Source organism: Hyperoodon ampullatus (assembly GCF_949752795.1).
Source record: "Hyperoodon ampullatus genome assembly, chromosome: 9".
NCBI classification, from domain to species: Eukaryota; Metazoa; Chordata; class Mammalia; order Artiodactyla; family Ziphiidae; genus Hyperoodon; species Hyperoodon ampullatus.
Genome location: NC_136922.1, coordinates 86,239,272 through 86,255,480, shown reverse-complemented (window position 1 = coordinate 86,255,480; position 16,209 = coordinate 86,239,272). Strand labels below are relative to the sequence as shown.

General features: G+C 39.9%; 1 protein-coding gene across 4 annotated transcripts in view; it reads right to left on the bottom strand.

The window, feature by feature from the left end:
* Positions 1 to 16,209, bottom strand: part of NRF1 (nuclear respiratory factor 1) — a gene marked incomplete at both ends in the record, with an annotated part of 87,846 nt that overhangs the window by 43,161 nt on the left and 28,476 nt on the right. For all 4 annotated transcript variants that reach the window (XM_079711947.1, XM_079711946.1, XM_079711948.1 and 1 more), the window contains one exon: positions 10,797 to 10,937. In XM_079711947.1, the coding sequence (XP_079568073.1) occupies positions 10,797 to 10,937 (141 nt within the window). The remainder of the gene's footprint in view (positions 1 to 10,796; positions 10,938 to 16,209) is intronic.

Below are 16,209 nucleotides of genomic sequence, written 5' to 3'. Positions count from 1 at the left end.
ATTTCATTCAAATTTATTTTACAAATCAAATCCAGATCAGACAGATGTTAAACCAGAGAGACAACTACCTTTCTTTATCTCCTGGCGTGGTAACCACGCTGTGCGTGTATACTGGGGGAGAAGGGGAGCCTACTTTGTGAATATTCTCAATTGCTGACAATGATTTTTGGCAAGAGAAGCAGTTTATCAAGTTATAATCTTCCTCCTCAGACCTACTGCTTCCCTTTGAACCTGGTGGTCTATAGTACACCAGAGATAAGCAGCAACCTTCATCTAAGGATACGCTCATACTGCCTCTTAAGACCAAAAGGAGAGAACAATTTTAGCATGAGTCACACGCAAGGACATGGGCTCGTAGCTGTAAAATAAAGAAAAAAATAGAAATGGGAATACTTAAGTATTAATGAGATAATGAGTACAGCAAAACGTGTACTAAAGAGCCTATTTAAATATCAAGTGTTCTCATTTAAATACTACTTTACCAGAAGATGACAGAAATTAGTACATAATAGGGAAGCATGAAACCAAATCAGTAATGTCTACCTACTAAAGGTAGTTCTTGCTGCCTGTACTCACGTCGTTAACTCTTGTCCCAAGCCTGCCATTTCACCTCTTTCTAAGTACCCCCCATCTCCCAGACAGTCTCCTGCCTGCAGGATACGGTATTATATACTCCGTTATATATTTGGCTCTGTGGCATCAAGCAGCAGGCTAATAGAAATGTATCCATTTGCAAACCCAGGCTATCAGCTGGCTCATGAGGTCACTTCTTCAGTTATTTTGAGAAAGTGCATCTCAAAGTCAGTTTTCCCTTTACCCTGGCTTCCTGGGAGTGTCTTTTTCTAGCCTCAGTTATATAGAGAAGGAAAAGGCTTAGTCCTCACACACAATATTTACATTTCTTCATATAAAGAAATTATAGCTTTCTCAGATGCATAAAAAAAATAAACTCATACCACAGACTTTTATAAGTCTTCCCTTTTCTTTGAATCCCATTATCAGTCTCCAAAAGGAGAGTTCTTTATATCCATGCCCAGCAGAGTGAGGAGATAATGAAATAAGAAGGCCAAATATCTCTAAATTTACAAAAAATGAAAGTTTTTAAAAGATGTTTTATGTGCTAGAACTTCTGGATGGGAAATGTTTCAAAGCCCCAGGAAGAAGACAGTAGAAGCTAATATGAGAGGCAGGAGAAACGGAAGCAGCACAAAGGAAAGGTTACTTCCACAGGGAAAAACCTCATTAAGTTAAAAAATGGGCCCAGAGTGAAATTAATAAGTTCCAATTCAGAGTCAGATCTTAGCGTTTTAAAGTACTAACTATCAACTGTACAAAATTTGCCCCTACACCAAACAAGAGGCAAAAAGCACTTTCTACTACAAAAGTTAACTTTTCAAGCCTGTACAGTTTAGAGATGAAGGACAATCTTTGCTTTTAAGTGCAGAGATAATGTGACTTCACTGAAAGAAGCAATTTTCCACCAGACTATTTTCATACTGTCCCAAATAACTAGTGCTAATAAAGGGATATTAATAAGGGGAAATGAGCTGTCCAGTATAGAAAGAGTTAAATGATTCCTTTCCAGAATTCAGCACTGTGCTCTCATTACCAGTTGGATTAATTACTGGTCCTGGAGAGTTTTGGAAACCCAAGCTACTCAATGCGCTTGTTAAGAAAGGTTTGTCTTTAATCCGCAGGGGAGACAATCAACAGGATCAGCAAAGGTAAAGCCTATCCTCTCCGGCTATCCTTTAATTGGGCTGCAACAAGCTTTCCCGGCCTCTCATTCTAATTTAAGGGCTCTAGATGGGCTTCAAGTGCCCGGCGTGGTCAGTAAGCCCACCTCAAACCAGCAGAGAGTAGAAAATACCACTCCTTCCAGGGCACACTCAGCAAAGAAAAAAGATATTAAATTCATGCCAGTGGCAATCAATAGTAAAGATTACGTGGCAACCACAGATGGTTTAAAAAAGAGATTTTCTAAAACTCTGAAAGTTTTAATCTGGCCAAAATGAAACAATATTTCTTACTATGCTAGAAATTTTCCACTTGTAAATTTTGTTACTTTGCTGTCCAACAATGCTTTATCCTTATATATTCCCAAGTACCCTTCTCCTCCTATTTCCTCTCTCTTTGCTCTGCATGTACCCGAGATGAGGAATTTTGAGGCTCCAGATGTCCATTTAGGTTCAGTAACCAAGAAAAGGCCTTTCAAAGCAAAATGTTTGCCAACTCCATATCTATTGAAGAGATCAGAGAATATGTAACAGATTTAAAGAGAAGGTAGCTAAAATCAAACCACATTGAAAGGTGATGTTTTCTATACCCTACAGGAAAACAGCAATGTAGCAGGGAATGAAAAGTGAAGAATTTTCGGACAGTGGCTTCATCACTGTAATTTAAAACTATGAACTTCCAGGTTGACAGTCCCAATCATACTCAAATGGATATTTAAAGGGCATTAGAAAATAAAAGCAAAATGATTTTTTTGCTCACTTTTGGGAATTATTTGTACCACTGACCTCTGTTCATAGAGATAATGAAAGTGGCTTTCCTTACTAGAAACACCAACCCTATATCCCCATGTTCGCTAGTAGCGCTAGCAGAAACACTGGTTTCTCTTAATCACATTTTCCCATAAAACACATTCCCATAGAAACATGGGAAGAACAAGTTTGGAAGGAAAGATAAAATTAGAGAATTCAAGGGACAGCCAATGAAGACACTCCTCTCTCAAGCCAACACTTCTGCTTCTCTATCTCCATACCCCATCTACCCATTACACTGTCTCCCTCCCATTAATCAAAATGCTCTTAAAATTCTACCTTCTCTTTTTTTTTTTTTTTTGCGGTACGCGGGCCTCTCACTGTTGTGGCCTCTCCCGTTGCAGAGCACAGGCTCCAGACGCGCAGGCTCAGTGGCCATGGCTCACGGGCCCAGCCGCCCCGTGGCATGTGGGATCTTCCTGGACCGGGGCACGAACCCGTGTCCCCTGCACTGGCAGGCAGACTCTCAACCACTGTGCCACCAGGGAAGCCCTACCTTCTCTTTGAAGGAGTCTCAGATTAGTCAGTTTCTGCTACCTTATCCTAGTTGTACTCTTTTGTATAAAAATTTAAATAACACAGATAAAGTCAAAGCTCTCTTTTTGATCTACCCTTCCCCAATCTAGTCACTTGTCCAGAGGCATCAATTTGATGAACATCCTTTCTTACAGGCCAAATTCTATGCATTTACATAAATACATGCTGGAAAGGCAGTTTTATGTGATGAAAGAAAACACACGTATTCACATATTTTAGTATAACTCACTTTTTGTCCCTTGTGCTTGGTATATTTCACTTAGCATAATTTTCTACTCCTTAGGTAGAAGAAGCCAGATCTATGCTTTTTCAAAACAAAACAATACTCAAAAAACCTAAACTGGTAACTGATGAACGTTTTCTAAGTAAAACATGTCAATCCCTGTGAATAATTTCTTTCAAAGAAACAGTCGCTGTGTTGAGTGCTTCTGAAGGTTTCCCCTGAAAACTTGTGAAGAACTTCTACCCTGTTGCATCATCACTCCAAGGGAATATTAAAGCAACAAAGATTGCCCCAGTGAGAGTAACAGGAGGGCAATAAGTTCAAGGGAGGAGAGGAAAGGGAGAGGGGAAAGGAGTGCATTTTAACCAGTAATACCGGACTGGTCTTTCTAGAGATATTTTTTCTATAATTATATTCTTTGCCTGGATCTCTTCTAACACAAAGTCCAAAAAGATTAACAACCTCCCAAGAACAAGAGACTCCCATAGGACTCAAATGTGGTAAAGAACATAACTGATTTTCCACTAGCAAAATCATAATTATTGCTTAAAGACTCTACAAGAAACAATACAAGTCCTTAAACTCAAAATGTAGTCTGTCGTAGAGAATGGACTTGAGGACACAGGGAGGGGGAAGGGTAAGCTGGGACGAAGTGAGAGAGTGGCATGGACGTATATACACTACCAAACGTAAAACAGATAGCTAGTGGGAAGCAGCCGCATAGCACAGGGAGATCAGCTCGGTGCTCTGTAACCACCTAGAGGGGTGGGATAGGGAGGGTGGGAGGGAGACGCAAGAGGGAGGGGATATGGGGATATGTGTATATGTACAGCTGACTCACTTTGTTACAAAGCAGAAACTAACACACCATTGTAAAGCAATTATACTCCAATAGAGATGTTAAAAAAAACCCAAAAAGTGTGGTCTGTGAGTCAGCAGCATTGGCATCACCTACAAGTTAGAGGCAGAATCTCAGGTCCCACTCCAGTCCTACTGATTCACAATCTGCATTTAAACAAACAAGACTCTCAGGTGATTCCTATGCATACTGAAGTTTGAGAAGCACAATTTAGCCCATCCTCTGGTCTCTGGTCTGAAGTATCCAAGAAAATTTTGCTGACCTGGCTTTCAAAATCTCTGAAAAAGATGACTTCATTATTTCATTGTAAATGGGACTGCAGAATCTATACCATATTAATGATTTCTTCTCCTAAGCCTTTTCTCAACCTCCTTCAATTCTTACACAAAGAGGCAGACAGAAATGGGATAAGTTCTAGCCACTAGCCACTATTCTTAAAGGTGACTAGAAATTCAAGTTTTCATTTTTTCATTAAAAATACTACAGAGCTATGTGTTTTTTACCACATAGACTGAAAAAGACTTTCTCAGAATCAAGATATATTTATAATAGTAAAAACAGAAGCTTTTCAGGTAAACATTTTATTTACTCGTATAGAATTATACTTTTACCAAAACCAACAAGCAAAACACAACAAAAATCACAACTACAGAGCCGCTTCCTGAAAGAATCAGGACATTCACCTCACAAAGAATTTAAGATACTATGTTATATGTAACTTCAACCTGTTGCAGAAGACAATTTTGATAGTTGCTGGAGCAAGTCAAGAAATTCTTTTACAACAGTAACTGTCCAGTGTAGATAACCAGAGATACTCAGTCTGAGCGATGATGGCAGTATAGTTTCATTGAAAAAACGAGGGAGAGAGAGTAATGGGGGCAGGAGGAGACAGAGAGGCAGAAGAAAGCACTGCCAATGTGGACTCCACCCTAAGTTCTATTTGTTTGTCACTAGCTTGCTTCATAGGTTGCTTCCTCTCTTTATGCCTCCGTTTTTTAATACATTATGACCTGTATTGTCCACTTCACTGCTGAGCAAAAAAAAAAAAAAAAAGTCTAGGTTCATTAACTTTCTCTAAGTGAAAAATGGGTGAGAAATGTTATGTTCAGATTATTCAAAAGTTAATATAGGCAACATATATAACTAGTATTAATAATTAGTAATAATACCTTTGTGTGATTCTTTAGTTTTCAAAGTACTTTCCAATGTAACATCTCAGTTTTTCTTCCTCCAACTCCATAAGGTAGGAGGGCAGGTATTATTCTCACTTTTGTAAGATGAAACTGAGAACCAAGGCTACTATGTAGTAGAATGGGGATTTAAAGACTAGATCTTCCAGCTAACTTCCTAATTTGTAAAGAATTAAAATAATGGGACACATAACTTTAGAACAATATTGAATATAATTTACTCTCTTTGGATGATTCAGAACTCATCTTAGGATTGTATATGGAATTATATTTGTAAATTAGGGTCATCAATATAAACATTAGTCATCTCCATAGCATTCAGTGCAGATAAGATGATTAACAGAGCTGTCTGGTTAACCCAAAGTCCATCTCTATTCCAGTGCACTTTTATAATTCTGGAATTTTATCACTTCAAGGAAGTCATGAATTATCCATATGGTTTCAACTCTAGAATTGGTGTCCACTTAAACTTACGTTGTCCTTTATGGCTACAGACCATATCTGAGCTCTTCTTCCTTGACTATAATAGAAATTACACACACTCTCTCTCTCTCTCACACACTGGAGAGCAAGGGTTAAATGAGATACTCCCGTAAAGAACTTAGTGTTGTGCCTTCCAATACACAGTAGCTACAGAAGAGAAAAATAAGAGAGAGAGAGAGAGAGAGAGAGAGAGAGAGAGAGAGAGAAAAGAGCTGACATCTCCACTGGAACATTAAAAAGCATTGGACAAAACAAAGCAGAAACATCATCAAACTTACACTTAAAAAAATTCAATTTGGGGTTTCTATGGCTATAAAAGAAATTCATGCTTATTAGACAAAGACACTGAAAATCACCCATAATGCCACCACACATATATAATCACTGTTAATATATTGGTGTATATCCATCTAAAGTTTCACACACACTCACACACATACAGGCAAGTTTCGTGTGCATGTTTTAAACAAATGAGATCAATTAACTCAATCTTGTATTCCCTGGGGGGGGAAATCTAGCTGTCCCCGCCCCAAGTACAAGAAAACAAACAAAAATAAAGCCCTAAACCCCTCAAATTAGAGTACATAAGAAATGCTATTTTATAACTAGTTTTTAATTTAATATACCACAGTATTATTCTACTGCAATAGAGAGCAAATCATCATTTTTAGTGTCTAATATTTCACTGCACAGTCACTTCTAGTCTCTTTTTTGGGCTAAACTGCTCTTCTTTCCATGTAAATTCTAATCACCACTATTATAATTTATTCAATCCCACTGTTCTCAGACTTTCCTATTGTAAACAATGCCATGAGCATACATCTTTGCTTACTTGGAAGGCATGACATGCACATTTAAAATTTTGCCAACCTGCCCTCTGGAAAAACTGTACCAATGTATATTCTATCGATGATGCTTTATATTCCCATAACCTTGCCTATCTAGGTTTGGTTTGAAATAGAACCCTGCTTTTACTACCATTAATAGTGAAAGGCTTTAGGATCAATAAGTTAAAAAAAAAAAAAAGGTGTTTGGCTAACATTAAGAAGGAAGAAAATATTTGAGGAAAACAAAATAAAACACAATTAAAAAAAAAAGGTTGTTGGGGGAGGAACCGCAGGATCCGACTCCTCAGAAATTCCCGCTCAGCTGGGAGCTGGGCTCTTCATCACCCTGCTCACTCCTCCTCACCATGTTTGTTTTATTTGTTATGCGTTATTTATTTATTTATTTATTTTGCAATACGCAAGGCTCTCACTGTCGTGGCCTCTCCCGTTGCGGAGCACAGGCTCCAGAGGCGCAGGCTCAGTGGCCATGGCTCACGGGCCCAGCCACTCCGCGGCATGTGGGATCTTCCCGGACCGGGGTGAGAACCCGTGTCCCCTGCATCGGCAGGCGGACTCTCAACCACTGCGCCACCAGGGAAGCCTATGCGTTATTTTTAACTCGTCATCTGTGGTGAGACGTGTCAGGAGGGGACGTACAACGATAAAGAAGATGCATGCTTCCAACAAAGTACCTCTGAGACCGACTCATGACTTAGTACCAGCTTCCCTTGGATGTACCACTGCACCAAGCTCTACTGAGTGCATATTTCATAAAAATGGAAAACAACAGTTTTAAATGTTTTACCTCCAATGTGATAATTAAACTGCTTGCTCTGACTTCTGTGACCGTTCCCAAATTTTCCTAATTATCAGTAGCCATGATTTAATATAATAAAAACCTCAGATTATTTCAACCTAACACACCAAATGTGACAAAGAAGCAAAACATGCCCATCGCAGGAGAGGAGTTTACCTAAACATAGTGCACTCCTTCTCCTTAATGATGACTCCTTACTTCTGATTAAGCTTCTTAATCAGAAGCTTAGTTAGCTTTAGATGTACTTTATATCTGGGATACAGAGTAGATTCTGTACATTAATCACATAAGATTCACTTTATGTTTTCTTTAACCAGTCAGAATGGTCCTAGGGATAGAATAACAGCAGGTATGAAACGACAGGAAAAAAGTTTGGATAATGCTTTTCTTCGGAACCATTATCCAGAGATACTTCAAGTGTCCATAGAAAGATCTGTGAATGCAACAATCAAAAGATTACAATTCAGGGCTTCCCTGGTGGCGCAGTGGTTGAGAGTCCGCCTGCCGATGCAGGGGACACGGGTTCATGCCCCGGTCTGGGAAGATCCCACATGCCGCGGAGCAGCTGGGCCCGTGAGCCATGGCCGCTGAGCCTGCGCGTCTGGAGCCTGTGCTCCGCAACGGGAGAGGCCACAACAGTGAGAGGCCCACATACCGCAAACAACAACAACAACAACAACAACAACAAAAAGATTACAATTCAGCATTATATTTATAAAATACTGCATTACTTCAAACCAAGTTGTTAGTTCAGACTTAGATAAAAATAAAGTGCCATCTCCTGAGCTGCAGTGTCCATGTCTGCACTGAGTGAAGACCCACTCAGGAGACCTGTGATCCAGTTTCCCACTACCCTGGATTCATTTCTGCTCTGCCTCTTAGGCCATTTACTGAACAGATATCGACTGAGTACTACAGTCCCCCCTAGGTATCTGCGGGGGATTGGTTCCAGGACCCCACCACAGATACCAAAGTCCGAGGATGCTCAAGTCCCTTATATAAAATGGCACAGGGCTTCCCTGGTGGCGCAATGGTTGAGAGTCCGCCTGCCGATGCAGGGGACACGGGTTCGTGCCTCGGTCCGGGAAGATCCCACATGCCGCAGAGCGGCTGGGCCCGTGAGCCATGGACGCTAAGCCTGTGCGTCTGAAGCCTGTGCTCCGCAACGGGAGAGGCCACAACAGTGAGAGGCCCGCATACCACACACACACACACAAAAAGGCACAGTATTTGCACATAACCTACACACATCCTCCCATATACTTTACACTATCTCTATATTACCAAAATACCTAATACAATGTACATGCTATGTAAATAGGTGCAGCACTGCAAATTCAAGTTTTGCTTTTTGGAACTTTCTGCAATATTTTCCCCCCAGTATTTTTAATCCAAGGCTAGTTGAATCCACAGATGCAGAACCCACGGATATGGAGGGACAACTGCATTTAGAATACAGATATTATCTGTGCCAGGCAGCTGTACTAGACAGCAGTGAAGAACAGAACTAAGCCCTTGCTCTCAATTCTAGCTGAAGAGACAGACCACACAGAAGTATAAATGTTAACGAATAAGATAATTTCAGGTAGTGGTAAGTGTTACAAAGACAATAAAATAGGGGATGTATTAGGCTATAACTCAGTGGTGAGGAGAAAGCTTCATTAGATGGGATAATCAAGAAAGGCTTGTTTCAGTAGGTGATATCTGAGTTAGATTTTGAATAAGATAAGGTCAATCATGCAATGATTTGGGAAAACAATGTTTCAGGCAGAGGAAATAGCCAAAGTAAAAGAAAGAGCTTGGAGTGTTTGACAGGAAGAAAGAGGGTGAGTGTGGCCAGAGCACAGTGACTGAGGGGGAGAATGAGAAATGAGGTTGGAAGAGGCCAGGTTAATATAGGGTCTCAGAGGCCATGGCAGAGTCTAATTTGATTCTAGGAATAGTGGAAAGCCATTAAAGGGCTTAAACAAGAGGGTGATATTATCTGATTTAAGTTTTTTTAAAAATCTCTGGTGGCTCTGTAGAGCGTGGACTGCAGCAGAAAGGAGATCAATAGAACTGATCAATGTAAACAGTCCATGCATGAGATGCTAAAGGCTTGGGCAAAGGTGGTGATGGGAATTGAGAAGAATGGTCAGATTCAGAATACATTTCAGACATGAAATGACATGACTTGCTAATGAATTAGATGAGGTTTGTGGGGAAGTGAGGGCAAAACCAAGGATTACTCCTGTGCTGGGACTTGAGCAACCAGATGGACCGTGGTGCCATCAGCTGACATGAGGAATACTAGGGGAGGAACACATTTGGAGTGGAGAGTGGGGGCAGTCCAAGGTTCTGTTTCAGGCATGTTAGGTACTAGAGATCTAACAGTGGTATAAGCTGGGGTGCAGATAGCATACGGATGGGATATAAAGCCCACAGGACAGGATGAGATTACTTGGAGAAAAACTACAGATAGAGCCCTGGGACTTGCCAATATTGATCAGGTGAGAAGAGGAAGAGGAGCCAGTACAAGAGCTGAGAGGGAGCACCCGGTGGGGTAGGAGGATATTCAGGAGAGGGTGGGGTACAGAAACCAAGAGAAGAAAGTATTTTTAGAAGGAAGGAGTAATCGACTATGTTAAATGCTGCTGGAAGTCTGAACAAGATAAGAAAACTCACAACTGGATTTAAAGCTAGAAGTATTAATAAAGAAATAAGGTAGAAAGATATGTTATAAAAAAGGCATTTGATCTCGATCAAGCTATCACTTTTAAAGCTAAAAAACTTATAAGGGACAGTCTCAGCAAAATCCCTGAGGTATGTTGATTTATCAGGCTAAGTACATTTTGACTTCCCCTCTCAAAGGGAGAGGAGGACAGCAATGACTCAGGAGGGTGTCCTTCTGAGTTTTCCATTCTTATTCCCCGGAGAAGCGAGCCTTCCTTGGCAATAGTGTGGTGGTATTCAGAATTTACATGGAAAGAGGAGCAGCTCAGCCCAAAAGAGACTGAAAGTTCACTTGTCCCCCTGATTGTGATTCATCAAAGTCCTGACAGTCTCCTGTCCAAACCAACTCCAGCTGAAAGTTTCTTTATCTAATCCAAGGGCCCAAGTGAAAGGAAAAAACTGCCAACAGAAGTAGAAGACCATATCCATGCCCTCGGCTGGAGCATTCTCCTGGCACTACATTTTCTTTTCCAAGGTTGCTACTGTTTCACTATCAGACTCCAGCCTATGTCTCACTCTGGTGGTATATCACTGAGGACAAAACTAAAAAAAGTGATCTGAGGCCCGCCCACACCTGTGCCACCTCGCTCCCTGCCCCTTACCTGAGTCATTTTGTCCACAGAGACTGGAATTCCATCGATGGTGAGAGGCGGCAGCTCTGAGTTAACCTCCTGTGGCGCAGGGGCGTGCTCTGCCAGGGCAGACTCCAGGTCTTCCAGGATCATGCTCTTGTACTTACGCACCTGCAGGGAATTAAGGGCAGAAGTAAACAAGATGTCCAACAACCAGGGAGGGTTGGTGCCAAGCAACCAGAGAGTGGGTGGGGCTGGCCTCCCTCAGCCATTGCAGAGCCCTAAGAACAAACATGTCCACAACTAGAAGATAAAAATACCCGCTGGCCCCAAAGATATCACATTGTACAGAATTAAATGAAAAGATGATGAAATTACAGGTAACAATTGTAGAAAGAAGCCAGAGGAAAAAAGTTTTACAGAAGTACCGCTCCTCAGTTAAAATCACCTTTTCTCCATAAATGCTGGCCCCAATATACCTGTTCCAGATCTAACAGGAATGGCATTCATTATTCTGCATTTCCCAGGCCACTTGATAAAACCTAGCTGTGGCAGTTAATTACCAAAATCATTTTCAAGATCACTGAGGACTTATGTCTCTGAAACTCTAAGAAACCTATTTGAAACTTTCCTATGCCGTTACTTTCCTGCAAAGCTAGACTACCAAACAAATAGGAGATTCAAGTGTACAAGAGGCTGCACTGAAAGGCATCAGAGAAAAAAAACAAGCTGGGTGTCATAGGTGTCACTATCAGTAAGGCCCAGGGCCAGAGAGAGCACCACAGGTCAAGTCCTCCTCCTTTCTGGTACTCCCTGGTGACAGAGGTGAACTTCAAACCCATGATGCGTTTGTAACTCTGACAAGCCCAGGTCTGAAGCAGATACTGTTACTCTGACTCCATTCCTTCCACTGCCAGTGAAAGGTCTCTCAAAAAACAGAACTTGACAGCAGCACATTGTACATGTACACATTCTTCTATCATGAGCAGAAATGGCAGACAGACACTGGATCCTACCACCACCAATAATGGGTTCATTCACTTACAAGAATAGACAAGGGGGATGAGGATACCTCTGGGGATAACAAAGAAGCCATGGAATTATAGAAATGTGACAAGATGGGACAGAAAATTAACTTGCTTTCAGGGCTCAGGCCATTGTCTTAGAAAAAAAGGCTAAGAGAAAATGAGGTTTACCCAGAAGTTATGACAATGTTTGAGTCCTGGGTTTTCTGCTAAGTGGACTGAACTCCAATCACCACACACTTCCTTATAAATATCTCACTATGAAGATTAAAAGAGAAAGATTCCCATACTCAACCTCAAGCATATGGAAAAGGAAAAATTATTGTTGGCTACGATGTACAACATTTACAGAGTTTTCCAAACAGATCAACAATAAAAGTGATGAAAGAAAAATAGTGCAAACATATAGAATCATTATTATCTCTAGAGATTCAGTTTTATCCTGGTTTCCAATAAAAGAGAAAGTTTCAAAAATTACTGCTGATATATTTATTGTAACTAAACAGCTGTGTTGTCATGGCATCTTTAAGGATACATATTTTCTGATTTCTAGGTTTCTATATCCTAAGTAGAGTTTTTACACTACCAACTCACAGAAAAACTGAGTAAGACTAGTTTATGGTCTTTGAACTTTAATGTATCAGGTTAAATCATTATATTAGTATGTATTCCCATAGTAGGAGTGAATGAAAATAATATAAGAGTAAATTTCATTGTGCAGAAACACGTGGCATTCAAAGACAAAAAATCATTAGATTATTACTATTATTACATTATTAGCTAGTTTCAAACAATTCCAGCCATTTGTATGGGTCAGCAGAAGTCCAGGAATTCAGATCCAGGCATTTTGCTAAACTTACCTGTGCTATATAATTCCTTAAAAAAATCTTGATTAAAAAAAAAAAGAAGCTGGTAGAGCATCCCTCAGAGTAATTTACAACTTCAGGTTGGAGCACAATATTTCTAAGTCTGCTTAGTAAAGTTAACTAACTTTCCCAGAATTAAAAAGCTAGGGCTTCAATTCTACCTGATCTATTATCAATCCTGAGATGAACCCCACCACCACCACATTTATCATTCCTCTGAAATTGGAATACATGTTAAAATTGCTTTAGACCAGGTGTTATGGGGCATAGCAGTCACTGACTGCACATATGTGAACATGGCTGTTATCCCTGGAGGCATGACTGTAACCCCTGGCCTTTTATTTATTTATTTATTTATTTTTAAAATTTTTTATTAGTTTCTGCTTTATAACAAAGTGAATCAGTCATACATATATATCTGTTCCCATATCCCTTCCCTCATGCATCTCCCTCCCTCCCACCCTCCCCATCCCACCCCTCCAGGCGGTCACAAAGCACCGAGCTGATCTCCCTGTGTTCTGCGGCTGCTTCCCACTATCTATCTACCTTACGTTTCGTAGTGTATATATGTCCATGCCTCTCTTTCGCTTTGTCACAGCTTACCCTTCCCCCTCCCCATATCCTCTAGTCCATTCTCAAGTAGGTCTGTGTCTTTATTCCCGTTTTACCCCTAGGTTCTTCCTGACATTTTTTTCCATTTAGCACCATTTCAGAAAGGAATGTGAGTCTTGGCTGTTGTCTGATAACTTCCCCAGTGATCCTTCTGGTAAGACCAAAAAGCACCGGCATCAAACTTGTCGCAGCTTGGAAAAAGTCTCAGAGACAACAGTGGAGCTCTTTTTAAGGAAATGAAGCACCACCCATGCTCTTGATGGCACAAAGGACAATATTACATGAAACCACACATTCAATGATGACTCTGAATCAAGAAGTAATCCAGAAGAATTGGACTGTGAGTATGAAAAAGTTTTAGGAAGAGCTAAAAAAAAAATTTAGAAATAAGAAATTTATTTCACTTACATTTTCCTTTGTATGTATTTACAAAAGCAGTATGATTAAAATCTGTATCTAAGTAAGCCTGAAAGAGCTCTTTCAATAAGTATAAAATAAAAATTCTAAGTGATAATAAGCATTGTGTCAGTTTGTCATTTTTTCTTTTTTTTGTGCTACATAAATAATGGTGCATCTTATAATTGATGGTATCATAGATATGATGAAATACAGGTTTGTTTGTTTTCCAACTTCCACCTTCTATTCCAAAAACCACAGCTAAAGCCTTTGTCACTTCACACCAATATGTCGCTGTCAACTAACTCGTTTCACAATTAAAGTTAAAAACCACTTAAAAACAAAATCAGCTGGTCTGCCTACCAATCTCTCCTCCCCCAATTCATCCTCTATACTGCTGCCATTTAAAATTTCTGAAACACTGATAAATTATAATCAAATACCATTTACTGAACACTTGCTATGTGTCATGCACTGCATACATTATTCAATTAATTCTCACATAATTATATAAAGAAACTGCTATTATACCCATTTTGCAGATAAGAAAATTATATAGCTAGTATACAGGAATATATACTATTCATATATAGTATTTCCCCAAATTATATAGCTAGTATATAGGAATATAGCAGAAATTTATATAGCTAGTATATAGGAATATAGCAGAAAATCAAACTAATTTTTGTATAGCTTCAAAGCCTGTATGTTCAGCCACTTCACTATCATTTATCTTTTTTCTCAAAAATACTCCTACAGTTCCCCACTTCTTATAGGATGAAGTCCAAACTTCTCAGCCTTGCATTTCAACTTCTCAGTCTTGCATTTCTGATCATCCCCTACTTTCCCAATACTCTCCACCAGGGCCACCACGTACAGCCGTGCATGCCCAGCTCTGAGAACTATGTGAATACCACCCTCCTCAGTTCCCAGCGCATAACCCAGAGTCCTACTGGGCAGCTTTGCTCACCATCCTCCCTCTTTAGCTGGCCATCCTCCTCACTAACTTTTGCATCTAGCAAGTTCTTTTCTGTCTCTGGGTCTTTAATTCTGCTTCTTATCCAAATATTATCCATCTTTCAAGGCCCAACTCAACTTCCACTTTCTCTGAGAAAACTTCCCAAGTGTTCTTGCCATAATTCTCTTACTCCTTTAAACTCCTACAGATTCAAATAATCATGTGTCACTTACATTGTTATTTCCAGGCTACACTGTACACAACTAGTGTTATGAAATCACTGAGCACAGGAACCAGGCCTTTTGTTTATTTTTAAAATATATATTATGAAACAGTTCACATATTCAGACATGTACAGATAATACATTAACAAACATCCTCATAATTAACAGAGATGAGAGCATTTAGGGTGTTTACAGGAGCCATTAGAGTTCTGGGCATAGAACGCGCTTGTTGAGGATTTAGGAATTGGCTGCTACAACCATAAGGTCAATGGGCCTTTAGTGAGGTTGCAAAAACAGTCCCAGACAAGATATCATAATTCTTTTGCATACTCAAAGCTTTTCTGGATAAAAGAGGAATCTTCAGGAAGGTGTCAAAAAAGATTTTAAAAATTTTTTACCTATGAGCCCCTCTGAGATTAAAAATATATTGTCATCTGAGGTATATAACAAAGAGATGCTCAAGTGCAAAGCTGCCTTCAGACCTGTGATCCTGAAGCATGCCTGGCACAGAGCCAGGCCACAGGCTGTGGCCCATGAAATCTGTTGGCTTCATTCTATTCTCTCTTCAGTCCCAATGTCAGCCTCTTCCCTCTCCTGCCTCAGTCCAGATCTCAAGTTTTCCCCTTGCCTCCTGGATCCCTAGTTTTGAAGCTTGAAACCTCAAAGGACTTAGATGGATGGAATCCTTATCTCGTACTTTGTATCTAACAGTGTTAGTTATTTGTTGAATAAGTTAATAAACAAACAATAGGGCTTTTCCTTTACTACTTTTTAAATATGCTTCCACATTTCATATAACTTGAAGCCATTTTTTAAAAACCTATCTAAATAAGTGAATGACTTAGAACAAGAAATCATGAGAGTATTGGAAAGGTGGAATTAAACAAAGGCAGAAGGATGACTTCAAAGAAGCTGGTGATAACCCCAGAGCTACCTCTTGCTTCTGTGACTGTGACTAATTTCTGTACCTTAGAACTGGTTAGTCATACCCAGAGTATCCCCATCTAAATGCTATGGATTATTGACTCTGAGGAAAGCGCTCCACCTTCAGAAACTCCCATGGTTCATCTGAAAAAAGATGGAAATTCTCTCTGTCCCTCAATAAAATTTTTCTAGGCCTATTCTACAAAGCTCTTAAAAGTATGTGATAAGGCAGTAAGCCACCAAGACAATGTCCTTAGGGCACAGCAACTTTAAAATCTACCATTTGCCAATGCCTTTCATGCCAGTTCTCTGTAAACATTACATATAGGGGAATGATAATAAACTTTAATCAATTTCTACTGCTCCCCAGTGAAGTTATTATCCTTATTTCACACCTGAGGACACTGAGCCACATATAGGAAAAATCAATGTGGGAAA